The 27,413-nt window shown below is 40.8% G+C and overlaps 1 protein-coding gene across 6 annotated transcripts in view; it reads left to right on the top strand.

The window, feature by feature from the left end:
* Positions 1 to 27,413, top strand: part of PLD5 (phospholipase D family member 5) — a 261,310-nt gene that overhangs the window by 153,434 nt on the left and 80,463 nt on the right. For 4 of the 6 annotated variants that reach the window (XM_042848386.2, XM_008170449.4, XM_024107156.3 and 1 more), the window contains one exon: positions 15,701 to 15,815. In XM_042848386.2, coding sequence (XP_042704320.1) covers positions 15,701 to 15,815 — 115 coding nt within the window. Of the gene's footprint in view, positions 1 to 15,700; positions 15,816 to 27,413 lie in introns of those variants that run through there. The other 2 variants (XM_008170452.3, XM_008170454.3) reach the window with 2 other exon arrangements.

Genomic DNA, 27,413 nt, shown 5'->3' with positions numbered 1-27,413 from the left:
CCAGAAAAAAAAATCTTATCAAGTTCACAGAGTCTAGCAACTTTGAAATCCACATGGGCAGAAATCTGAGAATGAACTATAAACATTTTGGAAAAATCTGTCACTGTCAAGATGTTGTGTGATGTGGCTTTTTTAAGTAATCTGAGTACGGCAGAATATTCAGAAGGTGCTGAAATTATTAGCTTTTCAAAAATAAATTACATGTGTGAATGTTCACTGGGGAGGGGAGGTGTGATTAGGTGGGAATGGGGGAGAGGGGTTTGGGTCTGTAGTAAGGGATGGGGGTATTATGGAGAGGGGATGAATGGAATGGGTGGGAGAGGAGTTGAGGGTCTCAGGTAAGGGGAAGGGATAGGGATTAGGGGAGTGGAAGGGGCGAGGATGGGAGGGATTGGAGAATGTGAGTAATAGCAAAGGAAGTTTGGTGGTTAGGGAGGGTTATAGCCAATAGTAAAAGATACCAGGTATATTTAGGATATAGAGGTGAAATATAAGTATTAATTAATGTTGTAATTCAGGACTTGTAGGCCTGAGGCCTACAAGATATTTAGCTTAGCCAATCAAGGTCTCAGGCCTAAAGATAGGTGACTCATTGGTTAGTTACTCATGTCAGCCTATGTTATGAGATGAAACAATCAAAGGAATAGTTGTGCTAAGTGCTGATATTTAGGAAATATATATTGCAATGTACCAGTTAAAGTCTGATAGAGTATTTTGGGGATTTTTGCAAACATAGGGTGTCAGCAATGTGCTAACCAAGTTGTTACGGTGACTAAGTGACATAAATGTTAATAAGTTAGTCTATAAAAGTGGCCACACCAAACTTAGTGGGCTGTGGAAGTATAAATAAGGAAAAGGAGTTGAAACCTTCATAAATATGTACAAACCCTAGTGGGTGTCAGCATAACACATTATAAAATCTGTATCTGGGCCTGTGTGCCTTCAGAGACACCAGGATGACACCCTCTGGTGAGGAGGAGGAGGAGGCAGATGATGACTGACACTCCAGGGTTTCCCAGCAGGAGAGATGAGTGATGGCAGTCACAAGGCTAACCGCTTTGCACTGTCTCTCTATCTGCTGCTGTACTTCAATGTTGTGGGATTGTTTATTTGCTTAGTGTATTTGTTAATAAAGGAACTTGTGATCAATTTCAGTTGTTTCTTGTGTGCTCCTCATGTCTCTCAATCTAATGATACTGATGATCATTCCTGATTCTGTAGCCACTCAGGAGACTGAACTCTTATTGACCACTGCAGTCTAAGAGATTAATCAATACACAAATCCATCAGTTAAGTTACAGATTTGGCACAACAGATGGGACCAGAAAGAGCACATAGAGAAGAAGGCCACTGTGTAGTGAGACAGAGATAGGTCAAGACCATCCTTGGTGCTAGCCTGGGAATAATATCCTTGTCATAGTCTGACTCTGAGCAGGGCAAACCGCCACGGCTGTGTAATCAACCTGGAATGGCACTTCCACTTCTCAGTTCCTGTTTTTATTCTTGTGCAGTTCTATCTCTTTTTCTTTTGTCATTGTGAAATTATGAGCCCATAAAGAAAATGGTAAGAAAAAGAAAAATAAGAGAAATTAAAGATAAGAAATAAGAGAATGGGTGTGAGTGCCCTCTTGTTTCTCAAGAAGAAACCCAGGTTGGAATTTCTCAAGAAAGGAGTTTGGGGGGGAGACGTCTTGTGTGGGAAAAGTAAATTGTTATGATTAGTCATTTTGCAATTTCGCAAGAAGATAATTATTTTTGTTTTAAATGTACAGATGTTAGTGGGTAGATATTGTGGTATATGAATAGTGGTACCAGATATTAACTGAATAAGCGGTAGTGTTGGGACCCCACAGTTATTTACAGACCAGAGGATCCCTGAAATATAAGACTTCTCTGGACTGTGCCCTGACAGAAGATTAAGGGAAACTCTGTGGGACACCTCGGTGGATATATGTTACCAGCCCATTGTGATCTGAAGGATTTCTGGCCACTAATAGCTGAAGGGGAAGAAAGCACCACAAGTGCTTCCTGGCAGCGAATAGAGAAGGGAGGAAATGACAGACAGTCCCTTTAGTGAATTGTGGAGGATTTTAATGGATTTTGTATAAAAATAACCAGTTGAATAAGAGTGCAAATAAGGATACGAAAGGAATACCATCCTAAAAGTCTCTAAAAGTCCTGGAAGTGGGCTCTATTAATTATAACTTTATTTGGCTTCACTCCTTTAAGGTGTCAGTAATATTTAGTAGGGACATCCTTGCAGGACAAGGTGGAATCCCAAAAAGCTGATTGTAAGAAGCTTAAAAATCAAGTAAAGGAATGGTCAAGTGAGTGGGAGTCTCAAAAGACCAAAAGAAGTAATCTCCATTTATAAGAAAATAATGGAAGCTTAGTTAATCACAGGTCTTAGAGGCCTTGTAACTATCTATTTTATAACCCGGTGGGGGGACTGCCAGCTATAACAAAGGTAGAAACAGTTATGCAAAGTATATGGATGAAATAATTACCTTTTAAAAGATTCCATTAAGTATCTATCCGTTCATCTTAATAATTTATCAAGTAATTATAACATTAAAAATATTAAGTTTGTGCTCTTAATTTGTAATTCCCAGTTAATCTTCATTTAAAAAACAAACAAACTTACAGAAACCAATCAAAAGTCATTAAAAGTCTTTGGCCCAGCAATCAATATGTTGCTGAACACTAAAGGGGAAGTACCTTCCCTAGCAGTTTTGTCTGTATGTAAAAAGAGAAACTGACAAACCAAATTGCTTTTAACATAAATTTGGCTTAAAATTAAATTGGTTGCCTATAAAGTCATGTTAAATTTTTTTTTATTGTTTTAAATTTAGATAATGTATTTTAAAACAAAGCTAATTACCACTATTTGCCTTTGTTTAGGGGTATTTAATGTAGTATTTTAGTAATATAGCAATGATTTATAAAGTTCACCATCTTTTCAAGCAAGGCTATGGCTGATGCAGATGTAAAAGGTAACTTAGGCTATGTCTATACCAGCACTTTTGTCGGTATAAGAAACACACCCCAGAGTGCCATAAGTTACCCGGACAGAAGCACCAGTGCTGTTAGCTCTGTCAGCGGGAGATGACATAGCTACTGCCGCTCATTGGAGGTGGTTTAATTATGCTGACGGGAGAGCTCTCTCCCATTGGCATAGAGTGGCTACCTGTGAGCTGTTACAGCGGCATAGCTGCATCGGTACAGCTGTGCCACTGTTAGGTCTCTAGTATGGGGGGCCTTTTTAGGAGGAGAGTAGACTAGGTGGACCTTGGGGCATGGCTGGAGAAGACTAGAGGAAGCAGAGTCAAGTGTGCCAGCTGGAGGTGGTTAGTTGGAGTGATGAGCCTAGTTCAGTGTACAACTCTGGTTTCATAACCAAGGTAGCATGTAACCCTACAGTAATCTGCTGCCTGTGATATGTGAATGCAGCGGGATATAGAGCAGGAGAGAGCAAGGAGCAGCTTCTTACATGTTAATGGGTTCTACGGTGGCGAAGTTTGGCTTAATGAGATGGGAAAGGGAAGAGGAGCTGGAAATGTTGGTGGGAGCTACATGTTGTGGGGAGGGGTGAAGAAGGGGGTGGAGAAGGAGTGAGACACACCAGTTTTCTCTCTTGCTCGCTTTAAATTACTGTAACCACCATGTAATGAAACTGACATAAACCATGGATGATATTTCTGACACTAAACATTTCAAAGCACCACCATTATTCCCTTTCCACTATAACAAAATGTACAGGAGTGGGGAGGAACACTTAGGAATCACATAGCAAGTGTGTGACCAAGTGGACAGACCGGGACTATTCCTAGCTCTGTTTTTGGCATTCTGGTTGACCTTGGCCAAGTCATTTCCTCACTCTGGGCCTCAGTTTCCCATCTGTAAAATGGGGATAATGATATAAAATTATTTGACACTTACTAATGAAAAGTACTGTATCAAAGCTAGGTATTTTGATTATTACCTGGCAATCAGATAGAGGAACAAGTAGTTAGATTATTTTTGCAGTCAAAATAGGTGGACGAAATTTACACAGAAAAATAGAGGCCATGTCTCATCTCAGAAAGTACGGGGGTACATTTTCATTCTCTGGTTCTATGATATCAAAATCTTTCAAAATAACAAGAGTTCCTTTCTAATGGAGAAAGGGACAAAGATGCTTTCCCCATTATGCTACATCATCAAACACTGAGCATATAAGAACATGTCTCTCGGATAGACTACTAGGATATATTTTTAAATGGACTCACTCTGATGAACTAAGATATTTCAGACCCTAATAAGTAGAGTGCACATCTTCTAGTGCTTACTTTACACTATTTGAGTCTTTGGGGGAAATAGGTTGTTCAGTAAAATTACAGGGAATCAGCTGAAAAATGAATGAGGGGAAACTATTTCAGTTGTAAGGAATCCAACATATTACACTGTCACAAACTGTTTTCTTTCTAGTCCTGTTCACACTACATAGTCAAAATTCCATTTACTGCATAACAGACAACCACCAGTATTCTAAACAAACAAAATATGGTACTTTGGATGGCCAGTATTTTCAGTCATGAACTGGATTCTCCTTCTTCTCAAACAGGAAGTTTATAACCCTCAATAGGACTGCGTATAATTACATTCTTTCCTAAAAACATATAGAAATACATGATGCCCTAAAATGTGCATTTATATATTGATTTAAATGAGTGAAAAACTGAGGTGGGAAGCCAAAGTCACAATTTACCACCACCCCCACTCATCCTTTAAGAATACATCTAAATATTGGAATATAATAAACTCAGTACATGTCAAAACAGTGAGACATTCCACAATGTAATTATTTACATTTATTTTCTAAGATATTTGAAACCCAGGCACTGTCATTCAAGCAGATGAATTTGAAGAGAAAATGTCTTAGATGTTCACAGTTATTAGTATGTGCATGAATTAAAATAAAATTTCATCTGAAAAAACTCAACGTCATTTACTTCTGAACCAGCAGAGCCTAACAAATCCCAAACAGAGAACAAAAATAGCAAACTAAAAAATTGGGAGTTGAACATCAAATTAATTCACTGTGATGCATTCAGATGTAAAGCAAAAATTACAGCTATGGTTGTCATTAGCAGAGTAGGTAAGGTGAGGGACTGGAGGCATTCAGGTTTGTTCCCTCTCCCTCAATGCAAAGTTTAAATAAGCAAAAGTAAATGTATTTTTCATAATGTTCAGCTCTATTTATTCATTTCTGCCTGCTGACAGGTTTATAACAGTGAGTGATTACTTCTACTAAAGACTGCAAAAAATGTCTGCAACTTTCTCAGGGCAAGTCTACACTACAGCGCTACATCAACAAAGCTTACTCCTGGGGGAATTCTGCACCACTGCACGTGCACATAATTAATGAGTCGTGCATATTTTTAATTTTTTGCGCAGAAAAAAAGCTTCTGCTGAAAAGTTGTTGCAGTTCTGCCTTTTGCCCACCAGAGGGCGCTGTGATGATAGAACACAGCAGCTGCTCCCAGCCAGCAAGGGAAGAGAGAGACCCTGTAGTGCCTTCTTCACAGCGCCTGTCAGGCCAAGTCAGGAGACGGGACAATGGGGAGACAGATAGTGTCGGGTGCTGGGGGGGTCAGACAGGGGGTCATAAGGGCTAGTGGGGGAATACAGACTGGGGCAGGGGCTGAATGGGAGTGGAGGCACAGGGCCACATGGTGATGTGGGAGGGGGTGCAGAGCTACATAGGGACAGGGGCGTGGCTGGGTCAGGGCACAGAGACACATAGGAAAACGGGGAGGGGGTGAAAGGACACAGGGACAGGAGAGTGGCTGGGGGCACAGAGTCACATGGGGACAGGGGAAGGGGGAGGGGGTGCAAGGACACATGGATGGGGAGAGTGGGTGTCTGAGTGGGGTTGGAGGGACACATGTACCTGACTGAATGGGAGAGGCTAGCAGTCAGCCAGCGTCTCCATGGTGGAAGCTCCCTAACAGTCATCCCCCTCAAAAAAACAACAACCCTGTTCCATACTTTTCCTACCCATATTTAACCGCCCTCCAAGTGCACACCCAGACTCCTTCCAAGCAATTATTTCCCTCTTCCTCAGCTCCTCCATTACCCCTGACTCCCCCCAACCTTTGCACTACTGCTGGGGACTGCAGGAAATATGGTTCTGTATTGTAGTTTAAATGAATTATTACTCAGAGTACTGTATTAATATTTCTAGTAAGGAATCTATTTGTCAAAAAACATTTTCTGAATCTTTCTTGTCTGTATTGTTACAGACATACTTGCTGACAGTTTTTTAAAATAAATGACCAAAAAATAATTGAAACTGATATGATTATATTGTGTTATTTTGCCAAATAAAATATGCAAAATTTTGCAAAATTTGAAAATATTGTTCACAGAATTTTTAATTTTTTGGTGCAGAATTCCCCCAGGAGTAGAAGCTATACCAATGCAACTGGGCAGTTGTAGCAGGTCTGTTGAGAGTGCTCTCCTGTTGGCATAATTACTCCACCTTGGCAAGAAACATAAGCTATGTCAGTGGGAGAATGTCTCCCACAGACATAGCACTGGTGTGGACAGCGCAAAACTTGCATCTCTTGGAGGGGTGTTTTTTTCACACCTCTGATTGACGTCAGTTAGATTGACTGTACCAGTAGCATAGACCTGCTCTCAGTTGCACAGCAAAGTGAACAGAACAGTCAATAGATCTTTTATCAACCCAATTTTTTCATCCGAAAGGGCTAGTATGCTGAAGAAATCTTCAGAGATGGATTCCAGGCATGATGACACAGTATTCTCCACCCGAAACATGCACCGCAGTTATTGCAGGAAAGGAGAATAAATGAGAGTTTAGCTAAATAAGGCCTAGTCTTCACTTCACTTACTGGTCCGGCGGCACGCCATCGATGTTCTGGGATCGATTTATCGCGTCTGGTTAAGACGCGATAAATCGATCCCGGATCGATCCCGGAAGTGCTCACAGTCGGCGCCGGTACTCCAGCTCGCCGAGAGGAGTACGCGGCGTCGACGGGGGGAGACTTCCGGCCGCGTCTGGACCGCGGTAAGTCCGGACTAAGGTACTTCGAATTCAGCTACGTTATTAACGTAGCTGAATTTGCGTACCTTAGTCCGAAGTCCGGACTAAGTGGGGACCAGGCCTTAGAGTGCTGCATTTTCTTGTTTTGGAAAATCAAAGTTCCTAGTCAAGTGGGAGAGCAATCGCAGAAGTCTGAAATTTTTGACAATTGCAATCTAATAATTCACAAAAGTAAAAGCAAGGTGTCCTCAAGTCTTTGCACATTTGGGTAAACTGAAACTTGCCCAAAACTAGGCAATGGGGAAGAATGAGGACAAAGCAACTAGATCAGAAACTGCCATGTACATAAGATGCTTCATATGTCGTATTGGATTTTTATTGATGCTTCACTGTATGGGTATTTGTTTTATCAGAAACCAAGGGAGGATTGGCCTTCTCCATGAAGGCCCTTATGCTTTGGAACTCACTCACACCCTGCTCTGAAGTAGCCCAAATGTGTTGCTCTTCAGAGCATGCTGCTATGCAAACCTTTCTACAAGGACTTCTGGAGTTTGCTGTTGGATGTCTTTTATTTTGATGTTTGAATGACCACATATGTCTCTGATAGGCACCTTTTTTGGTTTGTTCTTTATAAATTTAAATAAATAAATTCCTACTGATGCCTCGGGTTACAGCGTGCTGCACTCTGAGGTCTAAGAGTATAATGCTGATAGTACGGGGCTGTTCAGCTGTAAAATATGATTCTACAATGTTTAGTGCTGATACAGACTTCTACAACGTAGAAATTCAAGTGAACAAGCATCTTGTGATGAAATGTTGTGTATATTTTTCTTCCGCTGATTCCACCGAACCTTTTCTTTCACCCTCTCAGCAGAAAGCTACATGTTCCTGGGGAGGGGAATGGGCTTGCATTGGTGGTTTTGCATAGTCAGCCTGCATGTGCTCTCAAAATTGAAGTAGATATCCTGGGAGCAGGCAAAAGGTCCTGGACTGCTTCCAAAACCTACCGAACAATAGTTCCTTCCCTGGCCATCTTAGTTATGAGACACAATGGGACTAGAGAGAGGAAACTTTCAGGGGTAGATTCCAGCACATTTTCAGTGGGGAATGGGGCAAAATTTAGGATCATGCCACTTCCCTTACTCCCAGAATTCCTTCCTTCTCTTTCACTTTTCCTTGCTCCATGGACTAATCCGGTCATCAAAAAGGGCTTGCTCATAAATTGGGAACCATTGCTCTAGACTACAGCAATCAGGGTAGATGTAACTTTAGTGACACTAGTGATAGGGTGACCAGATGTCCCGATTTTATAGGGACAGTCCCGATTTTTGGGTCTTTTTCTTATATATGCTCCTATTACCCCCCACCCTCTGTCCCGATTTTTCACATGTGCTGTCTGGTCACCCTAACTAGTGACCATATAAAGCCTATGTTCACAAGTAATCTGCACCCTTGATATTGAGTTTACACACTAGAAACCTGGGCAAATGACACTGTAAAATTCCAGCAAGTAAGCATATTATTCAGTGTGAGGTTAAGTTAGCAGCATCCACTGTTGCATGGTGTTTAACTGGCTCTGTGTTGCCACAGCTTTCCCTGTATGGGTGCTTGTTTTAACACTAACTAGGAGAAGGCTGGAAAGGTGGGAAAGCTGTGCTTTTTGCAACCATCCTCAAGTGAAAGAAGTGGCCAGCCCCACATTTATCAAGCTGATAGGCAAGTCCCAGGACAGGATTAATTTGGTGCGCAAACTCCCCCACTCCACCTCACATTTCCTGCCTGAGCTATTTGTCTAGGCAGGTACCGCAACCTTCGGCGGTGATTTTCCTTGGTACCTTCAACATCCATGCCACATACAGGGCGGTGTCAGGCGGCTTCTTTTCTGACACATTATTTATTTATTTATTTATTTATATGTCTGAAGATGGGCAGGAGAAGGTGATGTCCCAGGTTCTAAACACTCCTGAAAATTATTTATTCATAACAGATAATCAAAAATGTTGGCAGCCACCACCATGTACCTGCAATAACCAGCGAAACCTACCAGCAAAGATTAAAGAGTACTTCACCCTCTCCAAAATACATACACCTCGATGTAATGATTAGAACATGCAGGGGAAGAAACACAAACACCGATGGATTTAAAAGAAGAAGATGGCAATTTCATTAACTTTTAACTTCAAGGGGTAGGCTAGGTCACTCCACTTCCCCAAAGAGCAGGCTTTTATTTGGGTCCTGTGCGGTGTTAAATGGCCTTCAAATAACCAATACTTGGGGTTGGCCCTCTTCAGTTCAACCCTTAGGATACAGCCCACCTCTGAATGCTCTTACCCCCCTCCTGTGAGAGGGAATAAGGGTACACATGAGGGGTGGCTCAGTCTGCAACAGTGTGAGGTCTCCTCTTATTCCTTCAAGCTAACAGGGTCCACTAGTCCTGTTCTAGGTCTCATGTTTACCCATTTGAGCTTCTCGTCCACACTGGACACTGGCTGCAAGTTGTGACAAAATTACAAACTTGCTCACAAATGTATAACTTTAAAATCCTGGCCTTACTCTTTTTATTAACCTAAAACTGGGCCTCCAGGGTGCTTCAAAGAGGGCAGAAAATCCCACCTGACACTTTGTTGGTCTTGCCCTGGAGAAAAAATTCCTTTCTGATCCTGAAAACATTGATGGGTCATTCAGACACACAGCTTCTTGGACACAGAGGTCAAACTATACCTCCAGTATAGTGCAGGGTAGCAACCCCAGCAGAATGGCTAGTGCATGCCCTCAGGTCTTCACATCAAGCAAGGGTAGGGGCAGGAGAGACGTTCTTCTCCACCCTGCTCCCTTTCCCACCCAGGCAGCATTCTGGGACAGGCCACAGAGTAGCCAAGCTTGCCCCTCCCCTACTTCTTACTCTCAGGGGTTGTCTTTCCTCTGCTCATCTGATCAACAGCCCAGCCGCTGGCCCCCATTGACAGGCTGGGGGAGACATTTCTGAGCTCCAGCTGAAGATAGAATCATAGAAGATTAGGGTTGGAAGAGACCTCAGGAGGTCATCTAGTCCAACCCCCTGCTCAAGGCAGGATCAACACCAACTAAATCATCCCAGCCAGGGCTTTGTCAAGCCGGGCCTTAAAAACCTCTAAGGAAGGAGATTCTACCATCTCCCTAAGTAACCCATTCCAGTGCTTCACCACCCTCCAAGTGAAATAGTGTCTTGTAATATCCAACTTAAACCTCCCCCACTGCAACTTGAGATCATTGCTCCTTGTTCTGTCTTCTGCCACCACGGAGAACAGCATAGCTCCATTCTCTTTGGAACCCCCCTTCAGGTAGTTGAAGGCTGCTATCAAATCCCCCCTCACTCTTCTCTTCTGCAGACTAAACGATCCCAGTTCCCTCAGCCTCTCCTCGTAAGTCATGTGCCCCAGCTCCCTGATAATTTTCGTTTCCCTCCGCTGGACTCTCTCCAATTTGTCCACATCCCATCTGTAGTGGGAGGCCCAAAACTGGACGCAATAGTCCAGATGTGGCCTCACCAGTGCCGAATATAGGGGAATAATCACTTCCCTTGATCTGCTGGCAGTGCTCCTACTAATGCAGCCCAATATGCCGTTAGCCTTCTTGGCAACAAGAGCACACTGCTGACTCACATCCAGCTTCTCATCCACTGTAATCCCCAGGTCCTTTTCTGCAGAACTGCTGCTTAACCACTCGGTCCCCAGTGTGTAGCGGTGCATGGGATTCTTCCATCCTAAGTGCGGGACTCTGCACTTGTCCTTGTTGAACCTCATCAGATTTCTTTTGGCCCAATCCTCCAATTTGTATAGGTCCCTCTGGAGCCTATCCCTATCCTCCAGCGTATCTACCTCTCCCCCCAGTTTAGTGTCATCTGCAAACTTGCTGAGGATGCAATCCATCCCATCATCCAGATCACTAATGAAGATGTTGAACAAAACCGGCCCCAGGACCCACCCCTGGGGTACTCTGCTCGATACCGGCTGCCAACTAGACATCGAGCCATTGATCACTACCCATTGAGCCCGACAATCTAGCCAGCTTTCTATCCACCTTATAGACCATTCATCCAATCCATACTTTTTTAACTTGCTGGCAAGAATACTGTGGGAGACTATAGCTTTGCTAAAGTCAAGATGTATCACGTCCACTGCTTTCCCCATATCCACAGAGCCAGTTATCTCATCATAGAAGGCAATCAGGTTGGTCAGGCATGACTTTCCTTTGGTGAATCCATGTTGACTGTTCCTGATCACCTTCCTCTCCTCCAAGTGCTTCAAAATGATTTCCTTGAGGACCTGCTCCATGATTTTTCCAGGGACTGAGGTGAGGCTGACCGGTCTGTAGTTCCCAGATTCTCCTTCTTCCCTTTTTTAAAGATGGGCACTATATTTGCCTTTTTCCAGTTGTCCGGGACCTCCCTGGATCGCCATGAGTTTTCAAAGATAATGGCCAATGGCTCTGCAATCACACCAGCCAAGAAGTGATGCTCACATCTTCGTTTTAGAAGGCTGGAAGATTAGAAGAGTGTGTCTGTTTTACAAGAAGCGTTGGTTGCTGAATTTAGGAAGTTTTTTTCCCCTATTCGCTGCTGCCAGTGTGTTTATGATTTTTTTTTATTATGCTTGATAGCTGTAAATGTACCCAGAGAGTTGGCCATTAGATAAGTATTAACAATACTAACACAGTAAATGAATAAAAATAGCATGAATTAGACTGTCTGCTTTTTCAGAGAGATAAAATTGTAAAGCATTGTCAAAACTTTAGGTACCCAAGTTATTGAAGGGAGAAATAATTCAGTTTCCTGTACTGCTGTAATAAATGTAGTTCTCTGTTCTTGCACTTCCCCTGTTTTATTTTGAATGAGACATGCATGCTTATAAAGATACCAGCAGCAAGGGAAATCAGCTAGTCTAAAATCAGGTCATCTGGTGAGAATGAAGAAATTGGCTTCATTTCTTGACTTTTATTTTTTTAATTCAGTGATGCTTTTAATGCACCCATTTCCTGGGGCATCTATAGCTGGGATTGACCTTGTGGATCATTGGTAATTTAGATCCAAAACTGTCCAGAGAATGACAGTTTGTTCATGTGAAACATACTTTGTTGTATCATACTTTGCCTTTTTCAGAAGGTTGTTTCAATGGGTTGTGCAAAATGCAAGAGAATATAGCCAGCTTCCTAAGAGGCATGGTTTCATAAAGGTTATATAATAGCATGCTGCAATTTCATGGTACTTGGTCTGGTACCTGATTTCTTTTCAAATCTCATAAGCTGACTATGTAAGAAATGATACTGGAGACTGTCGTGTAGTCACATAGCAGTCTGATATTGTCTCACAAATCCCTGAGTTACAGCATGAGGACTCTTATTTGACTGAAACATTTCAAGGCCGCTGACAGCAGTGACAAAACTCTTCAGATCGTCTCCCTGGTCCTTTTGCAGAGAACAATAACAGTAAAATTACAAATAAACATATCAAGAAATATTACCAGCTGGGTCCGAAATATTAAATGGAAAGAAAGCAGGATAGTTTAACCAACACAGTGCATCATTTAAGAGACTTAATCCTGCGTTGTATTAGGAAATATTTGTAAAATTTCCCCTAGTTACTAGTACTAGATGTAAGAGGCTTTAAATACAAAGAGTTCAGTGTTTTTCATAGTTGTTTTGTGAGTCTAAATTCAGCATTGTGTGGGACTGAGCACCTGCCAAGAGCGTAGACCATGCAGTGACAAATAGGAAAAAGGCAAATCTTTTCATTTGTATATCTCCAACAATTCTCAGCACTCTTACTCATAGTGAACACATATTACCACTCTCTCTAGCCACTACATGGCCTTCATTAGCATCATGACCTTGGCTGTTTTATTAAATGTTTTTGGTTTTTATTTAACATTTTCTATATTGAGATTTTCAATGTTTTTACAATTTAAGAATACAAACACCATATTTCGACAAAGAAAACTGTTTTTTCTAGGGTTATATCATTGGTCTGTTGATAGTAAAAATATTGCTCAGGATTTTCAGAGTAGATGCCTGCTTTTGCTATGCACCGGCAGCCATCAGTCAGAAGTTGCAATCTTAAACATCTTTCAGCCCCTAAGGGCTAAGGGACTGATCCACTCCCCACTGAAGACAGCAGAAAGACTCCCACTCATTTCAGTGGGAGTTGGATCATGCCTTTAGTCACAGGTGCCAGCTTCTTCATTTCCCTGGTGGTGCTTGATCCCTGTTCTGCCCCCACTCCACCCCTTCCCTCAAGGCTCCACCCTTGCCTCGCCTTCTCCCACTCACCGCCTTTTCCCACCTCTGCCCTGTCCCCTGATTGTACTACGCCCTTGCTCTGCCCCTCCTCCTGCATGCCGCTGAACAGCTGATCGCGGCGGGCAGGAGGTGCTAGGGGGAGGGGGAGGAGCTGATTGGTGGGGCCTGCCAGCAGGTGGGACACACTGGGAGGGGTGGGAGAGGAGCTGATTCGAGGGGGCTGCTGGTGGGCACTCCAGCCCCAGAGCACCCACAGAGTTGGTGCCTATACCGTTAGTCCTTAGGGAATAAGGAGAGGGGAATATTGTGTGTAGGGCCATCTAGTGATCTTAGGAAAGGCAGAACAGAATTATAGTGAGCAATTTGTAATTTGAATAAAAATGTTTTCTGATTCTCCTATTACATCTAGCTGGTCAGTGACTTCTGCCCTGGAAAAGAGATGAACTGGGCAGCCCCATTAGAAGCTATTTCAGTCGGGGGAGTTTCTGCATTTAAGATGCAGTGGTGCATTCATAGCAGCAGAGCCCAATGGTTTCCTGGAGTTTCTGTGAGCTCTGTGCTGAGACAGGAGCTGGGCGGTGGTTTTGTATGTAACACAAGTAAAAATAAACAATTGTTTACTGTAATAGCAACCCTGTGGCTTCCCTATAATTTGGAGGAAGCATTTCAACTTGTTTTTAAAAGCCTGCTGTTCTTATTTTGCCTTGATGTATACATAGCACATTGAAAATGAATGGTTAGAAATGGAGCCGTATTACAGACAGGTTAAGAGACCTCCTGTACTTCACTTATGCTAAGTATACAATGACATGGGACTCAATAGTGAGATGCCTTTCCTTTCCACACTGTAGAATAAAGGGATGGAAGATGCTCCCTTACTTCCTTGTGCAGACTACGTACACCACAGATGTGTGTGTGGGAGGGAGAGCAGCTGCTGGGGGTTGCTACTCACTCCTGTGCAGATGGGGAGGGACAGGAAGGGGTCTGAGTGGAGCCTTAGCTATGTTAAAACAACATTATTTAGGTGGCAGAGTCAAGCAAAGTTAGGAAATGCTGAATTTAGCTTGCCTGTGCAACCTTAATTCCAGCCCTTTGTGCATATGCATTATGATATTTAATCACATGATCACATACTATTTTTCGCATGAGTCATTTTCCTGGCATGGACCCTATTAAGGCTTTAGTGTGATCAATGTGCTTGGGAAGGGTGCACGTTTTGTGCCGGGAGCTGATTGGCATGGTTCTGTAGATGTTTTTTTCTTGCTGGGGTGGTATAGAATGGTTTGTTTGCAGGTTAATATGATGTGATTCTTGAAAACTTGCTTTTTTTTTTTTCCTTTTAAGTTTTTGTGCTAGATTTTACTCTGGGATGTTCATGCACAGCTCCCACTAACTTTCATGGGAAATGTGTATGTGTATTCTGAGGGTAGACCCTGGCTAAGTCAGTTAAATAAAACCATGACTCCTGCATACTTTTTATTTTATGTTCTTCTAATCATTTATGGCATCTGTATTTAATGAGCTAAAATAGCAGCAATTAAACACAAATCCTCATTATATTGTGATAGCATACCATAGCTAATAGTGAGCTGGACATTATATTCTGGACTCTTCATGTTAGATATTTATAATTTAGCAGCATATTTTGTTTGGATTTAAATATTTCATGCTTGGTCTCAGTCCAATGGTTCCTTTTTTAAAAGTTTAGCCAAAATCCCTTTTAGCTTTTACAATTATATAAGTATTTAAAAATGCATTTTTAACAAAACCTAGAGAATTCCAAAATAGCTTTGTCTTGAAAGATCAGACTTAACATGTATCTTGTCTTCAGTGATTCTTTGCAAAATCTTCAAAATGTGGCTTGAAATAGAAAAGGTCTGAATGTTTGACCAAGACACACTTAAGCATGCACAACTGGCCACTTTCATTACCAGTTTAACTGTGTATATTCAAGAGCAGCAGAAAGACAAACTAGTGCCCAACAGCACCCCCTTAGTACTACTCCTGGACTACCTCCCGAATTGTCAGTACAAAATAAATTCTTTGTCTCTGTTTTATTTAAACCCAGGAAATTAAATCCTAAACTGTTAATGCAGTATTAAGAACTGAGGGCCAAATTTGATCAGTTACACCTGTGCAACACCACTGACCACAATCTAGAATAAGTGAGGGGCAAATTTGATCTTCAAAATGGTTTTTCAAGCAAGGGCTTGGAGGCAGTCTTTAGGCAGATTTCAGCATAGTTGTGGACTAACTGCTGTTTACTCCAGTTACTGTCCAATATAATTTTGCTTTTACGTGTGTCTTTTTTTTTATTGCTGGATAATTCAAACAGTTCTTTATTTTATTAACCTTGCTTTCCTTTGATATTTTCCCCAGGGCCAGCATCTTTTTGAAAAATTGCTAGAACTGGCGTCTCGAAATATTGAGATAAAACTAGTGAGCGATATACTGCCCACCGAATCAAAGGTATTAAACGACTTGAAAACAAAGGGTAAGACCAAGGTCTTTACGTTATTATACCATTGACTGCTATAATAGCATAACTCTCTTCTTTCACTTAAAATGCTGTTACTTCATAGACACAAATGAAATATATGTAAAACTAAACCTATTTGTTTAATGGTGCTACCCTATAATTCTTCAGCTTACCCCGGCTCAGAGTTTTCATTCATCTTCCAAAACTCTTTTATCACTTTAGATGGAGCAGATATTGGCAGTTTGTAAGTGGTAAAAAGGTGGCCATGTGATTACAATTTTAAGTCATCGCAACCATACTAATGGTAGGCAATGCAACCTGAAAGAATTATTGCACTCTGGGATGAGATATTCTTCTCTTTTGGGGAATAGTGAAACAAATAAAATAACATGTCAATGGTATTGACGTAACTTTTGCCAAATCCTGCCATCAATTTCTATGCAAAACCCCAGTGACTTCAGTGGGGGGTCCTCATGCAATTGATGGCAAGATGCAACCTGTTCTATAATGAGCGACTGCTTTGTTATCTGATTTTTTCTGTTAACTGCAATGTATGTTACAATGATCTCTCACATATACATCATGCATTTCATTGTGAAATATTCTAAAGCTCTTTAGAAACTGAAAAGTACACTGTCTTGTCTGAAATCTAGCCAATTTCAAAAATGTAAGTTAAATGTCGCTTCAGGTACTACACCTGTCTCTGAGGCCCTGTTGACCTTTGAGCTTTCGCAATCAGTTTTGTATTTTTAAAAAGTGTTCTGACTAACCAAGCAGGGGCAACTTGCTGACTATTCATGAGAAATAATGAAACTGACTAGATAGAAAATGTCAAATGTACAAATAAACAAACTGGAAAAATAGAGAATGTTTTAAATCTCTTTCAGTTTTAGTAATCTTAGGTGTTACTTGAAGCAAAAGTAGAACAGTGATGTAAAAAAATCTGCTAGAAGTGGTGGGTTTTTTTAAATTTCAGGTATAATTTTAAATTGAAAAGCAAACTCTCTATATGAATCCTATCACCCACCTCTGAAATGCAGAAATCAGCAATTGTTCAAGGCACTAATTTAGCAAAGCGCTTAAGCATATGCTTAAGATTAAGCATGTACTTAAGACTATCCCTGTGTTGTAAGAAAAGAAGTGAAGAATATTTTTCTAACTGAAAACTGTTAATTTGTATTTTATGAAGTTTCTTTTAATCTGATGATTAGATATGGAAAAAGAGAAATATTAATGAAATTCTTGCTTTGCTAAAAGAGATCACTTTTGATCAATTCTGAAGTCTGATTACAATATAATAGCAATTGCAAATATGTCACATTGCCATGATATTTATTCCATTAAGACTGTGAGAAGAATCTGGATGTCAACCAGTGCGAGACTCAGACACTCCCCAAAATATGTTTGCAGCTAGTGAATCAATGGGGTTTCTCTTCTCACAGATTGGAAAAAAAGGGCCCTATATTGTATCATAACTAGCATAGCTCAATAGCTTGAGTGGCAAGAGGGGCTAGTCACCTCGACTCATCCAAGATGCTAGGCATGTATTTGGGAAAGTTAGCCAGTCCTCCTGCTCAGCGTGCGGTCGCTACACCCTGTTTTTAGCACATTAGCTCAATCATAGCTACCACTGGTATGTCTTTTTGAGCTGGGGATTGCACCCCCAGCTCAAAGAGTAGACATACCATTTGAGAGAACGGGTTCATTTCTCCGTGATCAGAATGTCTCAGATTCTTTCAAGCCAGCCAGTCATAGAGATGGAATCTGTACATTTGCATTTAAAATTTTGTCATAATTAGCCAAGAACAGGTATCTCTATGTTGCCCCACCAGAGGATATTTGCAGGAAAGCCCCTAGTAAGTAGGCTGAAGGATCTAGAGTTATATCTAGATCTGTGATTTTTATAATTACATTTGTTTGAGTTACAAAAACTTTGGATTTGGGGATATGGCCACTGCTAATGATGTTGCTGAATGCCTCCTTGCCATACATCCACCAGCAGTGTGGAGGAATAGATTCATAGATTCCAAAGCCACAAGGCACCACTGTGATCATCTACTCTGACCTCCTGCATCACATAGGCTATAGATGTGCCTCACACTAATGCTTGTTTGACAAAGTATATCTGCTAGAAAAACATCCAATCTTGATTTTAAAATTGCCTGTGATGGAGACTGCACTATGACCATTTGGTAGATGATCCTATGACATTTAATTTTGAAGGAATAAAATGGAGTCTGTTGTGAGAACATTCTTCTGGTGGTTTATTCTCTTTGAGGCACCAGGTGATATTAGAATGTAACATCAAAACTGGAACTGTATTCTTTAAATGAACAATTAAAAACTTCAGCAAGGAGGGGAATTTGCAGTAAGGATTTCGTCAAACTGTGTTGCAATCTCATCAGGGCTGCAAGCTTTTCCTAAGTCTAAGGATTTTATAACTTTGCTAGCTTCAGTTTCCTTTGTCTCACTCAGGTTTCTTGGACAGGAATTTTTTAAATATTCTAATCAGTTTGTGGATATGTCAGTTGACTGTTCCTTGGATTCTTTATCATTCAGAAGTCACTTGTATCTGATCATTTTTGTGTATCAAACTACAGTCCTGTGTTTGGAGTGTTGTAAGTGAGGAAGGAAGACATGTCAAGTTTTTTTCTGTCCTTTTCCAAGACATACTAAGGCGTTGTTGGATTTCTCATAATGAAATCTTGTTTTTCTTATTCCATGTTTGGTTTGTTTGTTTCTGCTAAGTTTCAATATCTTTGTGGGAATGTCTTGATTAGGAATCAGTCTGTGGATGTTTTCCAAATGTGCTAATTGGCCATAAAACTGTTTCACTTGTGTCTGGGCTAAATTTTATCTCCAGGAAGCGAGGGAAATCATTTCCTCCTAATTATCACTTCTGCTGCCTCCCAGAGAAGATGTAGGTTAGTTTCTAGAGTGCCATTAATCAGTTATGGTGATTTTTATTGCCTTGTTGAAATTAAAGGATCTTGTATGAACAGGTGATTCATGGTCCATTCAATTCTATATGTACTTCTTGCTCCTATCAACTAGAAGCTAATTGGTACATGAGCAGAAAGAGAGATTTCTCCAGTGCTCTAATGCTTTTAACAAAAGCACAGTGAATGGGAGAAAATATATATATACACATATGTGTGTGTATATGTATATATGTATTCTCCCATTCACTGTGCTTTTGTTTTTATATATATATATATAAACTATTAAATGAACAAATGTTCTGCTGTCCATTGCAGGCACAGGTGTGATTATCTCCTAGTCCTGCCTTAGCAATTTGCTTTGAAAGGCATTTCATTTTTTTCTCTGCCATTTACTCTGCCAGATCTGTCTAAAGGAATTACTAGAATCTCCTCTCGTGATACCCTGGCCAGCTGCATCCCTAGAAATTAGTCAGGTTTGACTCTTTAAAAAGACCTGTGATTGTTCATTTGGAACATATGTATAAGTATAATTTGGTCTATTGTTGTTTTCCCAGCCAGTATAAGAACTCTGTCTTTTGTGTCTAAGGAAGAACACTGCATGGCAGATGGTACTTTTTTGTATTTATAATAATAAATATCCCTCTTGTCTGGAGAGATATAAAGCATTAAATACATCCAAAACCCATCGCTTCCTGAGTTTTTCATCTTCCTTGGAGAATGCTTTAGTCTTGTGTCAAAAGGCAAGATCAGTTTTTAGGGTTTTTTAGATAGGAGAAGGTATGTTTATCTTTGCACAGGATTGACATTCTTTTGACATTAGGGAGAAAATTTTGTAAGACTCCATGAGAATATCAAAAGGGGTAGTTTTGTCCTCCTGTAATATTTGAGATGCAGCACTGATCAGTTTTTAGTTCTGATGGTTTGGAAAATATGTTTTATAGTTTTACTGTTGCATATTTGATAACTACTGCAATCAGATTTGTTTTTCAAAAAATCTTCCCACACTAGTGCTGCTAAATTTTGGAACGAATGTGGATTGTTACCAGATGTTAAATGGTTTATTTATGATGGTGTGTATGTAGGTCATACAAAAAGATTTTGTGTTTATCAGAGTTGTCCAGACAGCCAGATTATGAGTTTCTAACAGAACTGTAACAGATGAACATTTGTCAATAGCTCATATCTACAACAGGGTAGAAAAAAGTTAAAGGGGAATTATAAGAAAATAGGGGCCATGTTTCTTTACAGGCAGACAGTGAGCTGGGTTCAGATTGAAATTTCTAGCCAGAGACATGGACAAGGCAGGTGGAGGCATGTTGGCAAATATAGGAGACAACAGATGTACAGAGGGAAATAAGGGGGAGAGCTGTGTGTTCTCTTCCTGTAGTCTGGGCACTCAGTGCTCTCCCAATCCCTCATGTTTTGCTGGCTGGTGCCTGGGTAGAGGGCCACTCTGCCTCCAGTCCCAGAACATACCTGCTGATGTGCTGCCTGGAAGCAGTTGGAGATGCTGCAGCCAGGGCCTCCCAGCCATCTACAATAGTGCTGCTGTCATTGAGGGTTCACTCTGCCCCTTCAGCAGGGACCCATGAGAAGCAGAGAGAGGTGCTAAACAGCAGGAAGCTGCCAGGCCTCTTCCTGTTCAGTAATAGGGAGAGGTGTGAATTGCTGTGGGGGTGGCTTTGCTGAGCCCTCCCCCAACCCCTGCAGCTTTACCCCAAAACCAGCAGGAGCCCCAGCGTGGACCCCAGCCCATCCAGCCCAGGAGCCTTCCCTCATATCTACCTGATTCCTTGCCAGCTAAGGGGAATTTTGGGAATGAGTTGCCTGGGCCTCTGAAGTAAGCGTATGATGTTGGGAAGGGGAGGAAGAAATGGAATCTGGGGACAGAAGTTAATTGATTGGGTAACAAGAAGCAGAGAATACATGAATGGGAGAGCAGAATTGAACTGACTGAGAGGGAGACCAAATAAAATGATTTCATTTCTTTCCCCCAACCCTTTGTGTGTTACTTAACTTCCCGGACTGCAAACTCCTTGGAAGAGGGTCCGTGCCGTCTTGCTGTCTGATCCTGATTAGTGCTATGGCAATATAAATTACATTAATAAAGCTATGTTAAAAGAACGTTGTTTAGGTTGCAAAGTTAAGCTCTAAAAAGTTCGGAAGTGTCACAATTAAGGTTCTTTATACAATCTTCATTCAGCCTCTTTGTGCATGTGCACTATGATACAGCGTTTAATTACAAGATTACATACTATCTTTTCTGCAGGATCCTGCACCACTGAAGTTAATAGGAGTTTTTCCATTGACTTGAGTGAGAGAAGAATCAAGCCCTCAGTGCACAGAATGGGCAGCATTCCCTCAATGGGCATTCTTTCTTTGGGAAATGTGTAATATTTCTTTTTGTCTTAATTGTTCAATGTGTGACCCCAGGCTTTAATTACCGCACATCATCCAAATTTCACATAGAATACATAATGAATTTCCTCCTGGTGCTCATCATTGTTGGTGCTGAGTGCTTCACAAATGTTAATGAATTCATCTTCACAGCATTCCTGTGTGGTGGGGAAGTACTATTATCCACATTGTACAGGTGGGAAACCGAGGCACATAAACTTAAGGCCAAAGTGACAGTACCAGGCTTGAGACACTGATTTTTCATAGTTCAGCATTCTTATAGCACTTTATATATTCAAAGCAGAGCTCCCATTGGCTTCATTTGCAGCTGAGTTCTCAGCATTTCTGTAAATTAGGTCTTAAGCATAGGTGTTAGCCCTTATTATTTCAACTCCTGATCCAACAAATATCACTGGGAGAGTGGAGAAAAATCCATTATTGAGGAAGTCCCAATAGAGAGAATGAAAGCCATTTGGACTCAACTCATTTATTGTAATTGCCAGAGACCTAGAGAACCCAGGTGTGATGTGGCTTGGAGAAGTGCAGGGACATGAAGTGAAATGAGCTTCCAGTTGGCTCTGATGCTTATGAAAGTGCCTGACATCACAGACTCCTCTTTCACTGTCAGGTGGATTTTGTCCAGTTGCCAAAGAGAGAGGGAGAAATGAGGATTCTGAGCCAAATTCATTCCACTGGCATAAACTTTGAGAATAAACCCGGCCGCCTGCGGCGGCTCGGTGCTCTGGGGCACCCCAGCCACTCGGGACAGCTCAGAGCTCCAGGGTACCCCGGCCACCCGTGGCAGCTCCATAGCTTCCATGGCCTCTGTGACAAAATCATAGCCCTATCAATGATTAATCCAAATTCAGCAATCACCAGAAGTCAAATCAAGGGGTTTTAATTTCAAATGTTCATTCATCAAATGAAAGGTAAATAACCCTAAACATATCTCTGGCAAATATTGCCTAAGTTATTACTGGATGAACAATAACTCATTATACTGTTACGTCAAAACCTGACATTATACAAAGTCCTGGGTTGAAAACCAGGATTATTAACTTGTATGGAATCAGAATTTCACCCCCTTGTTTCTTGTGTCCATGCGCATATATCTCCAGCATGAGTTTCTCCTCTGTGAGCTTAGGCTACACCTGTATCAGGGCCAGAATTTGGCCCACCATTTATATAAATACTTCTTTTCTGTACCTTTTTTGCTTTCTGTCAGTAACTTATTACAGCTTATTTTCAAGGTGGTGCTTTTAGCCTTTTCTTGGCTAGTATGTAATATTTTCAGTCTACTAGACTGAAACATTTCTCTTCTTGTAAACCTCCCACTCCTTGTGCATAATTCTGTACCAGTCTTTGTCCTTCAGTTGTGTAGGTGTATTCTCTGCAATTAGCAGTTTGTTTTGTCAGTTATTACATGTATGAAATCTGAATCCCTTGCTAATTATGATCTTATTGTAGCTGATAGTGACTGTTAATTCTCTTTGAGGGATAGTGGTGGATTTCCTTGCTCAGTTGATCTTACTTTTTTTTTCTTCTGTTTTATTTGCAGTTTCCCTCCTTTCTTACTTTATCAGTTTTCCATGAATTATTTATTATTTGCATATTCACTTTTATTGTATTTATTTATTTTGACTGATGCAGGTATAAATAGGGAACCCTATCCATCTGATAGGCAACACCGACATGAATTACAAGAACAAAATAAATAAATAGCAGTTGAATTTTCACAACAACCAGCACAGCTAGTATGCGATTTATCATATGGCACTATTGAGACTTTGAAATAAAATAAAGTCCCTGTGTTAAGAAACTTGCAGTATAAGGGATGGCTCCTGCAGCCCCTATTCACCTGAATAGCCCCATAGTGTTCAGGGGAACTAAACACTTCAATAAGATTGCATTCTCTGTTGAACGGACACTACAGAGACATCGGGGGGAGATTCATCCCATTGTGGGGAAGAAGGAGGAGAAACGGGAGAGGGCTAGACCAGTAGGGAGAGATGTGTGCACTTTTTGTTTGTTTGTGCTGTTAGAGTTACAGATACTTCAAGACGACATAAGGGCTGTGGATTTAAAAAAAATTGTTACCCCAGGAATGACAATAGAGAGCGCTCTAATGTCTTACAGGTCAAATTAAATTTGGTTAGTACCTTTTTCTACTTCTTTTAGCACACTTCTGGGGTGCTCCACAGGTTACAGCTATCATGCCTGTAGGCGTAGGTGGAGTTTGACTTCTGTATTTGCGGGGTGCAGAGGGCTTAATATGTACAGCTCTGACTTTTGAATTTACTGAATATTCATGGTACATAAATTACAATGCATTTGAAATCATAAATACTGTTTACATTTATTATTTAATCACCTTTCATTTTTTGTTTTGTTTTAATTTTTTGACATGTTTACCAGCTACCACTAAACAGAATCAAGCACTTTCATGTGACTATGAATCATGTCTCACTAGTTTGAAAGATACATAAACATTGGCTTAATATAGACATAGATAAGTCTCTACACGCTCATTTGATATGCTGACAAACAGATATTTCCAGTGCTGTGGGAAGAGTGTGAGCAGCTGGGCCAGACACCCAACAACCCAAGTGTGTTGTGGGCTTGTGAAGGCTCCCAAATGTTTAGGCTATTATTGAAATGTTTAAATGAATAAAACCAATGAGGAGTCCGGTGGCACCTTAAAGACTAACAAATTTATTTGGGCATAAGCTTTCGTGGGTAAACCCCACCTCTCACACACACATGAAAGCTTATGCCAAATAAGATACCACCGGACTCCTTGTTGTTTTTGTGGATACAGACTAATGTGGCTGCCCCTCTGATATTTAAATGAATAGTTGTTATGATAAGATGTTATATGTAATAATAAGGGTAGGGTTTTCAATACCATCCCAAATCAGGCCAAAAAGCTGAAATCTCAACAACAAAAAATTGTAAACCAAACATCTGAAAAAAAATAAAAAATAAAAAAATCCAGTTTGGGGGCAATTGGATTGCTTCATTTTGATCATGTCAAAAATCTTTGTTTCGATTTCAACCTTTTTTCTTCTCTTTTTTACAATTTTAACTTTAAATTAACTTTCATTTAGAAACAAAAAATCATTTTGAACCAAAAAAACCTTCATTTTGAAACTATCAAAACACAGTATTTCAACAATTTTGATTTTTTTCTTAACAGAAAACTCATTGAAACTGACTCTTTCCTGCAAAAAGTTTTGGTTTTGGTGAACTGGTATTTTCCAACAAATATTTATTCGAAAAAACCTCGACCAACTCTACCCTCCTCAGCATTGGCCTAGCTTTGCTCCTTTTCAAGTCAATGAGCAAAAGTATCCAGCATTGGCTTAACTCTGTTCTCATTGATGTTTAGTGCTGAGTACTTTGAAAATCCTGCCCTAAATGGCTGGTCACATTTTATGCTCTTAGTAAAGATGCTCTGACAGGATGTCTCCAGGATGTTCATAGTCCTTAGCATTGCCTTTCATTGATGTTGTGAACTGCTGAACTATGTAATTAATTGACAATACTACAAGAGTGCATGTGTTTGTGACTTTCCTCCTGCATGCTCATTTTCCTATCATTCCATAGCCTAGAGTTGAGCACAGGAGAATGGTGTGACTTTGTTTTATTCTTGAATTGCAGTTTCATTAGTAACAGAATAGTTTACAACACTTGTGCTGTAGTGTTGACTACATCAATAATATCATGTCTAGGGTCATGTTTACACCGCAGAAACTGCCATCTTAGACATAATTGTTTCAATGCTAACTAGATTCAACAGCAGAGAGGGAGTTCTATGTTTGACACCTGATGCCTATTGAAGTCAGTGGCAAAGCTCCCATTGACTTCATTGATTTTAGTGGTGCAAGATTAGGGCACTGATGTTTTCTCTTGAGTTGCAGCTTAAGTCTGTCCACTTTTGTCTTAGCTTCTAGTTCCTGCAATCAAAGATATGCCATTCTTTGTTCATGTTCAAACTGCTGCTTGTTTTCTGCCTTCTGCATTCATAGAATCATAGAATATTAGGGTTGGAAGAGACCTCAGGAGGTCATCTAGTCCAATCCCCTGCTCAAAGTATGACCAACACCAACTAAATCATCCCATCCCGGGCTTTGTAAAGAAGGGCCTTAAAAACCTGTAAGGATGAAGATTCCACCACCTCCCTAGGTAACCCATTCCAGTGCTTCACCACCCTCCTAGTGAAATAGTGTTTCCTAATATCCAACCTAGACCTCCCCCCACTGAAACTTGAGATCATTGCTTCTTGTTCTGTCATCTGCCACCACTGAGAACAGCTGAGCTCCATCCTCTTTAGAACCCCCCTTCAGGTAGTTGAAGGCTGCTATCAAATACCCCCTTACTCTTCTCTTCTGCAGACTAAATAACCCTAGTTCCCTCAGCCTCTCCTTGTAAGCCATGTGCCCCAGCGCCCTAATCATTTTCGTTGCCTCCGCTGGACTCTCTTCAATTTGTCCACATCCCGTCTGTAGTGGGGAGACCAAAACTGGACACAGTACTCCAGGTGTGGCCTCACCAGTCCAAATAGAGGGGAATAATCACTTCCCTCAATCTGCTGTAGATCAATTGCCTTCTGATCACTGGCCACTGATCTTTAACCTTTAAAACTCTCAATATTATATTTCAAATTTTGAATACTGTGGGGTTCTGATCCAAAGCTTAATTGATTTGGTTCTGTGGATCCTAGCCAGACTATGCCACTGTACCCATGCCTTTGTCAGCAGTGGTCAGTTTCTGTAATATAAACAATACCCACAGTATGCGGTAAGGCATGCAAGTTTTTTTAAAAAGTAAAAAAAAAAAAACCTGAATATACTTTCCCTATGAAAGAGATTGTGCAAGCAATGCCTACAAACTAAAAAGTTCTGTGAAAGTAGAAGTGTGGTGGCAGGTTTGTTCAGTTTTTGTTTTTCTTAGGAATCCACAATGAATGTGAAACTCAAACATGAATGAGAAAATATCATGAATGCTGAGAATGAGAATCAAAATCCACAATGTGAATGTGACAATGACAGTTTTATTAAGAATGAGGAAAAGCTAAACTTACTCATTTCTCATGGCATCTTGATATCTGACATGGCCATTGAAGGACTTCACGAAGTAATCAGTGATATTTCAACTTGAAATACACTGCTGCTAGGACAAATTTCCTATTACTCACATGAGAAGTCTGTTTGCAGTGTTGTTGTAGCCATGTTGGTCCCAGGATATTAGAGAGACAAGGTGGGTAAAGTAATATCTTTTATTGGACTAACTTCTGTTGGCGAATGAGACATGCTTGCACAGAGCTCTTCTGCGGGTCTGGGAAAGGTACCTGGGAAAAATACCTTTCCCAGATCTGAAGAAGACAAGCTCTATGTAGCTCAAAAGCTTGTTTTTCATGAACAGAAGTTGATCCCGCAAAAGATATTACCTCACCTACCTTGTCTTAGTGTAAAGATTGTCATTGGTGCAAACCTAGGGGGCTTTTTCCAGGAGGCAAAGGACAGGCCTGTAGCTGATGCTCTCGACTGGGATGCAGTAAAGCTGGGTTCAATTCCCAGCTCTACCACAAACTTCTTGGGCAACCTTGGGTGTGTCACTCAGTCTCCCTCAGTTCCACATCTCAAGGTAGGTGTAATGCTATGTACTTCATCTATCTTGTTTGTTTACATTATTAGTGCTTTAGAGCAAGGACTTCAGCGTGGTGTGGTTTTGTACAGGGCCCAACAGCATGGGGCTCCAATCTCAGTGAGCTGCTAAATGCTACTGTAATACAAATATAAATAATAATGGGACACAGAATAAAGTCTGAGGTGCTTCTCACACATATACCATGAGAGACCAACAAAAGCAGGAGTATGTTGAATTAGGGATGTTCAGCTCTCACTCAAATGATTGCTTTTTTGTGATCCATGATTGTTCTTTGCGTACGATATAAAAATATCATGCTATGTGGAGTGGTGTGCTGTAGGAGATAGGAAGCACTTAACAGAAAATTCAGTGTTTGATCAGTGCTTTTTATATTCAACTCTTGCTGGAGTGTCACTTTTGATATGATTCTTTTTTTTTTTCTTGCCAAACTCCAGCTATGCTTCAGCTGGTTGTGTGCATGCTTCATTTATACATCTGTCTTTCTTTCATTGCATGTTGGTTCCTCCCAAACTTCAGAGCACAGGCAATTTACTGCAAGAAAAAAATTGTATTTTCTGCAAGAAGAAGCATAATGTTCCCAGAGGTGATAAACTGTTAATGAAAA

Source organism: Chrysemys picta, chromosome 3, assembly GCF_011386835.1.
Source record: "Chrysemys picta bellii isolate R12L10 chromosome 3, ASM1138683v2, whole genome shotgun sequence".
NCBI lineage: Eukaryota > Metazoa > Chordata > Testudines > Emydidae > Chrysemys > Chrysemys picta.
Note: the sequence above shows the minus strand (reverse complement) of the source record. Positions and strands in the feature narration are given on the sequence as shown.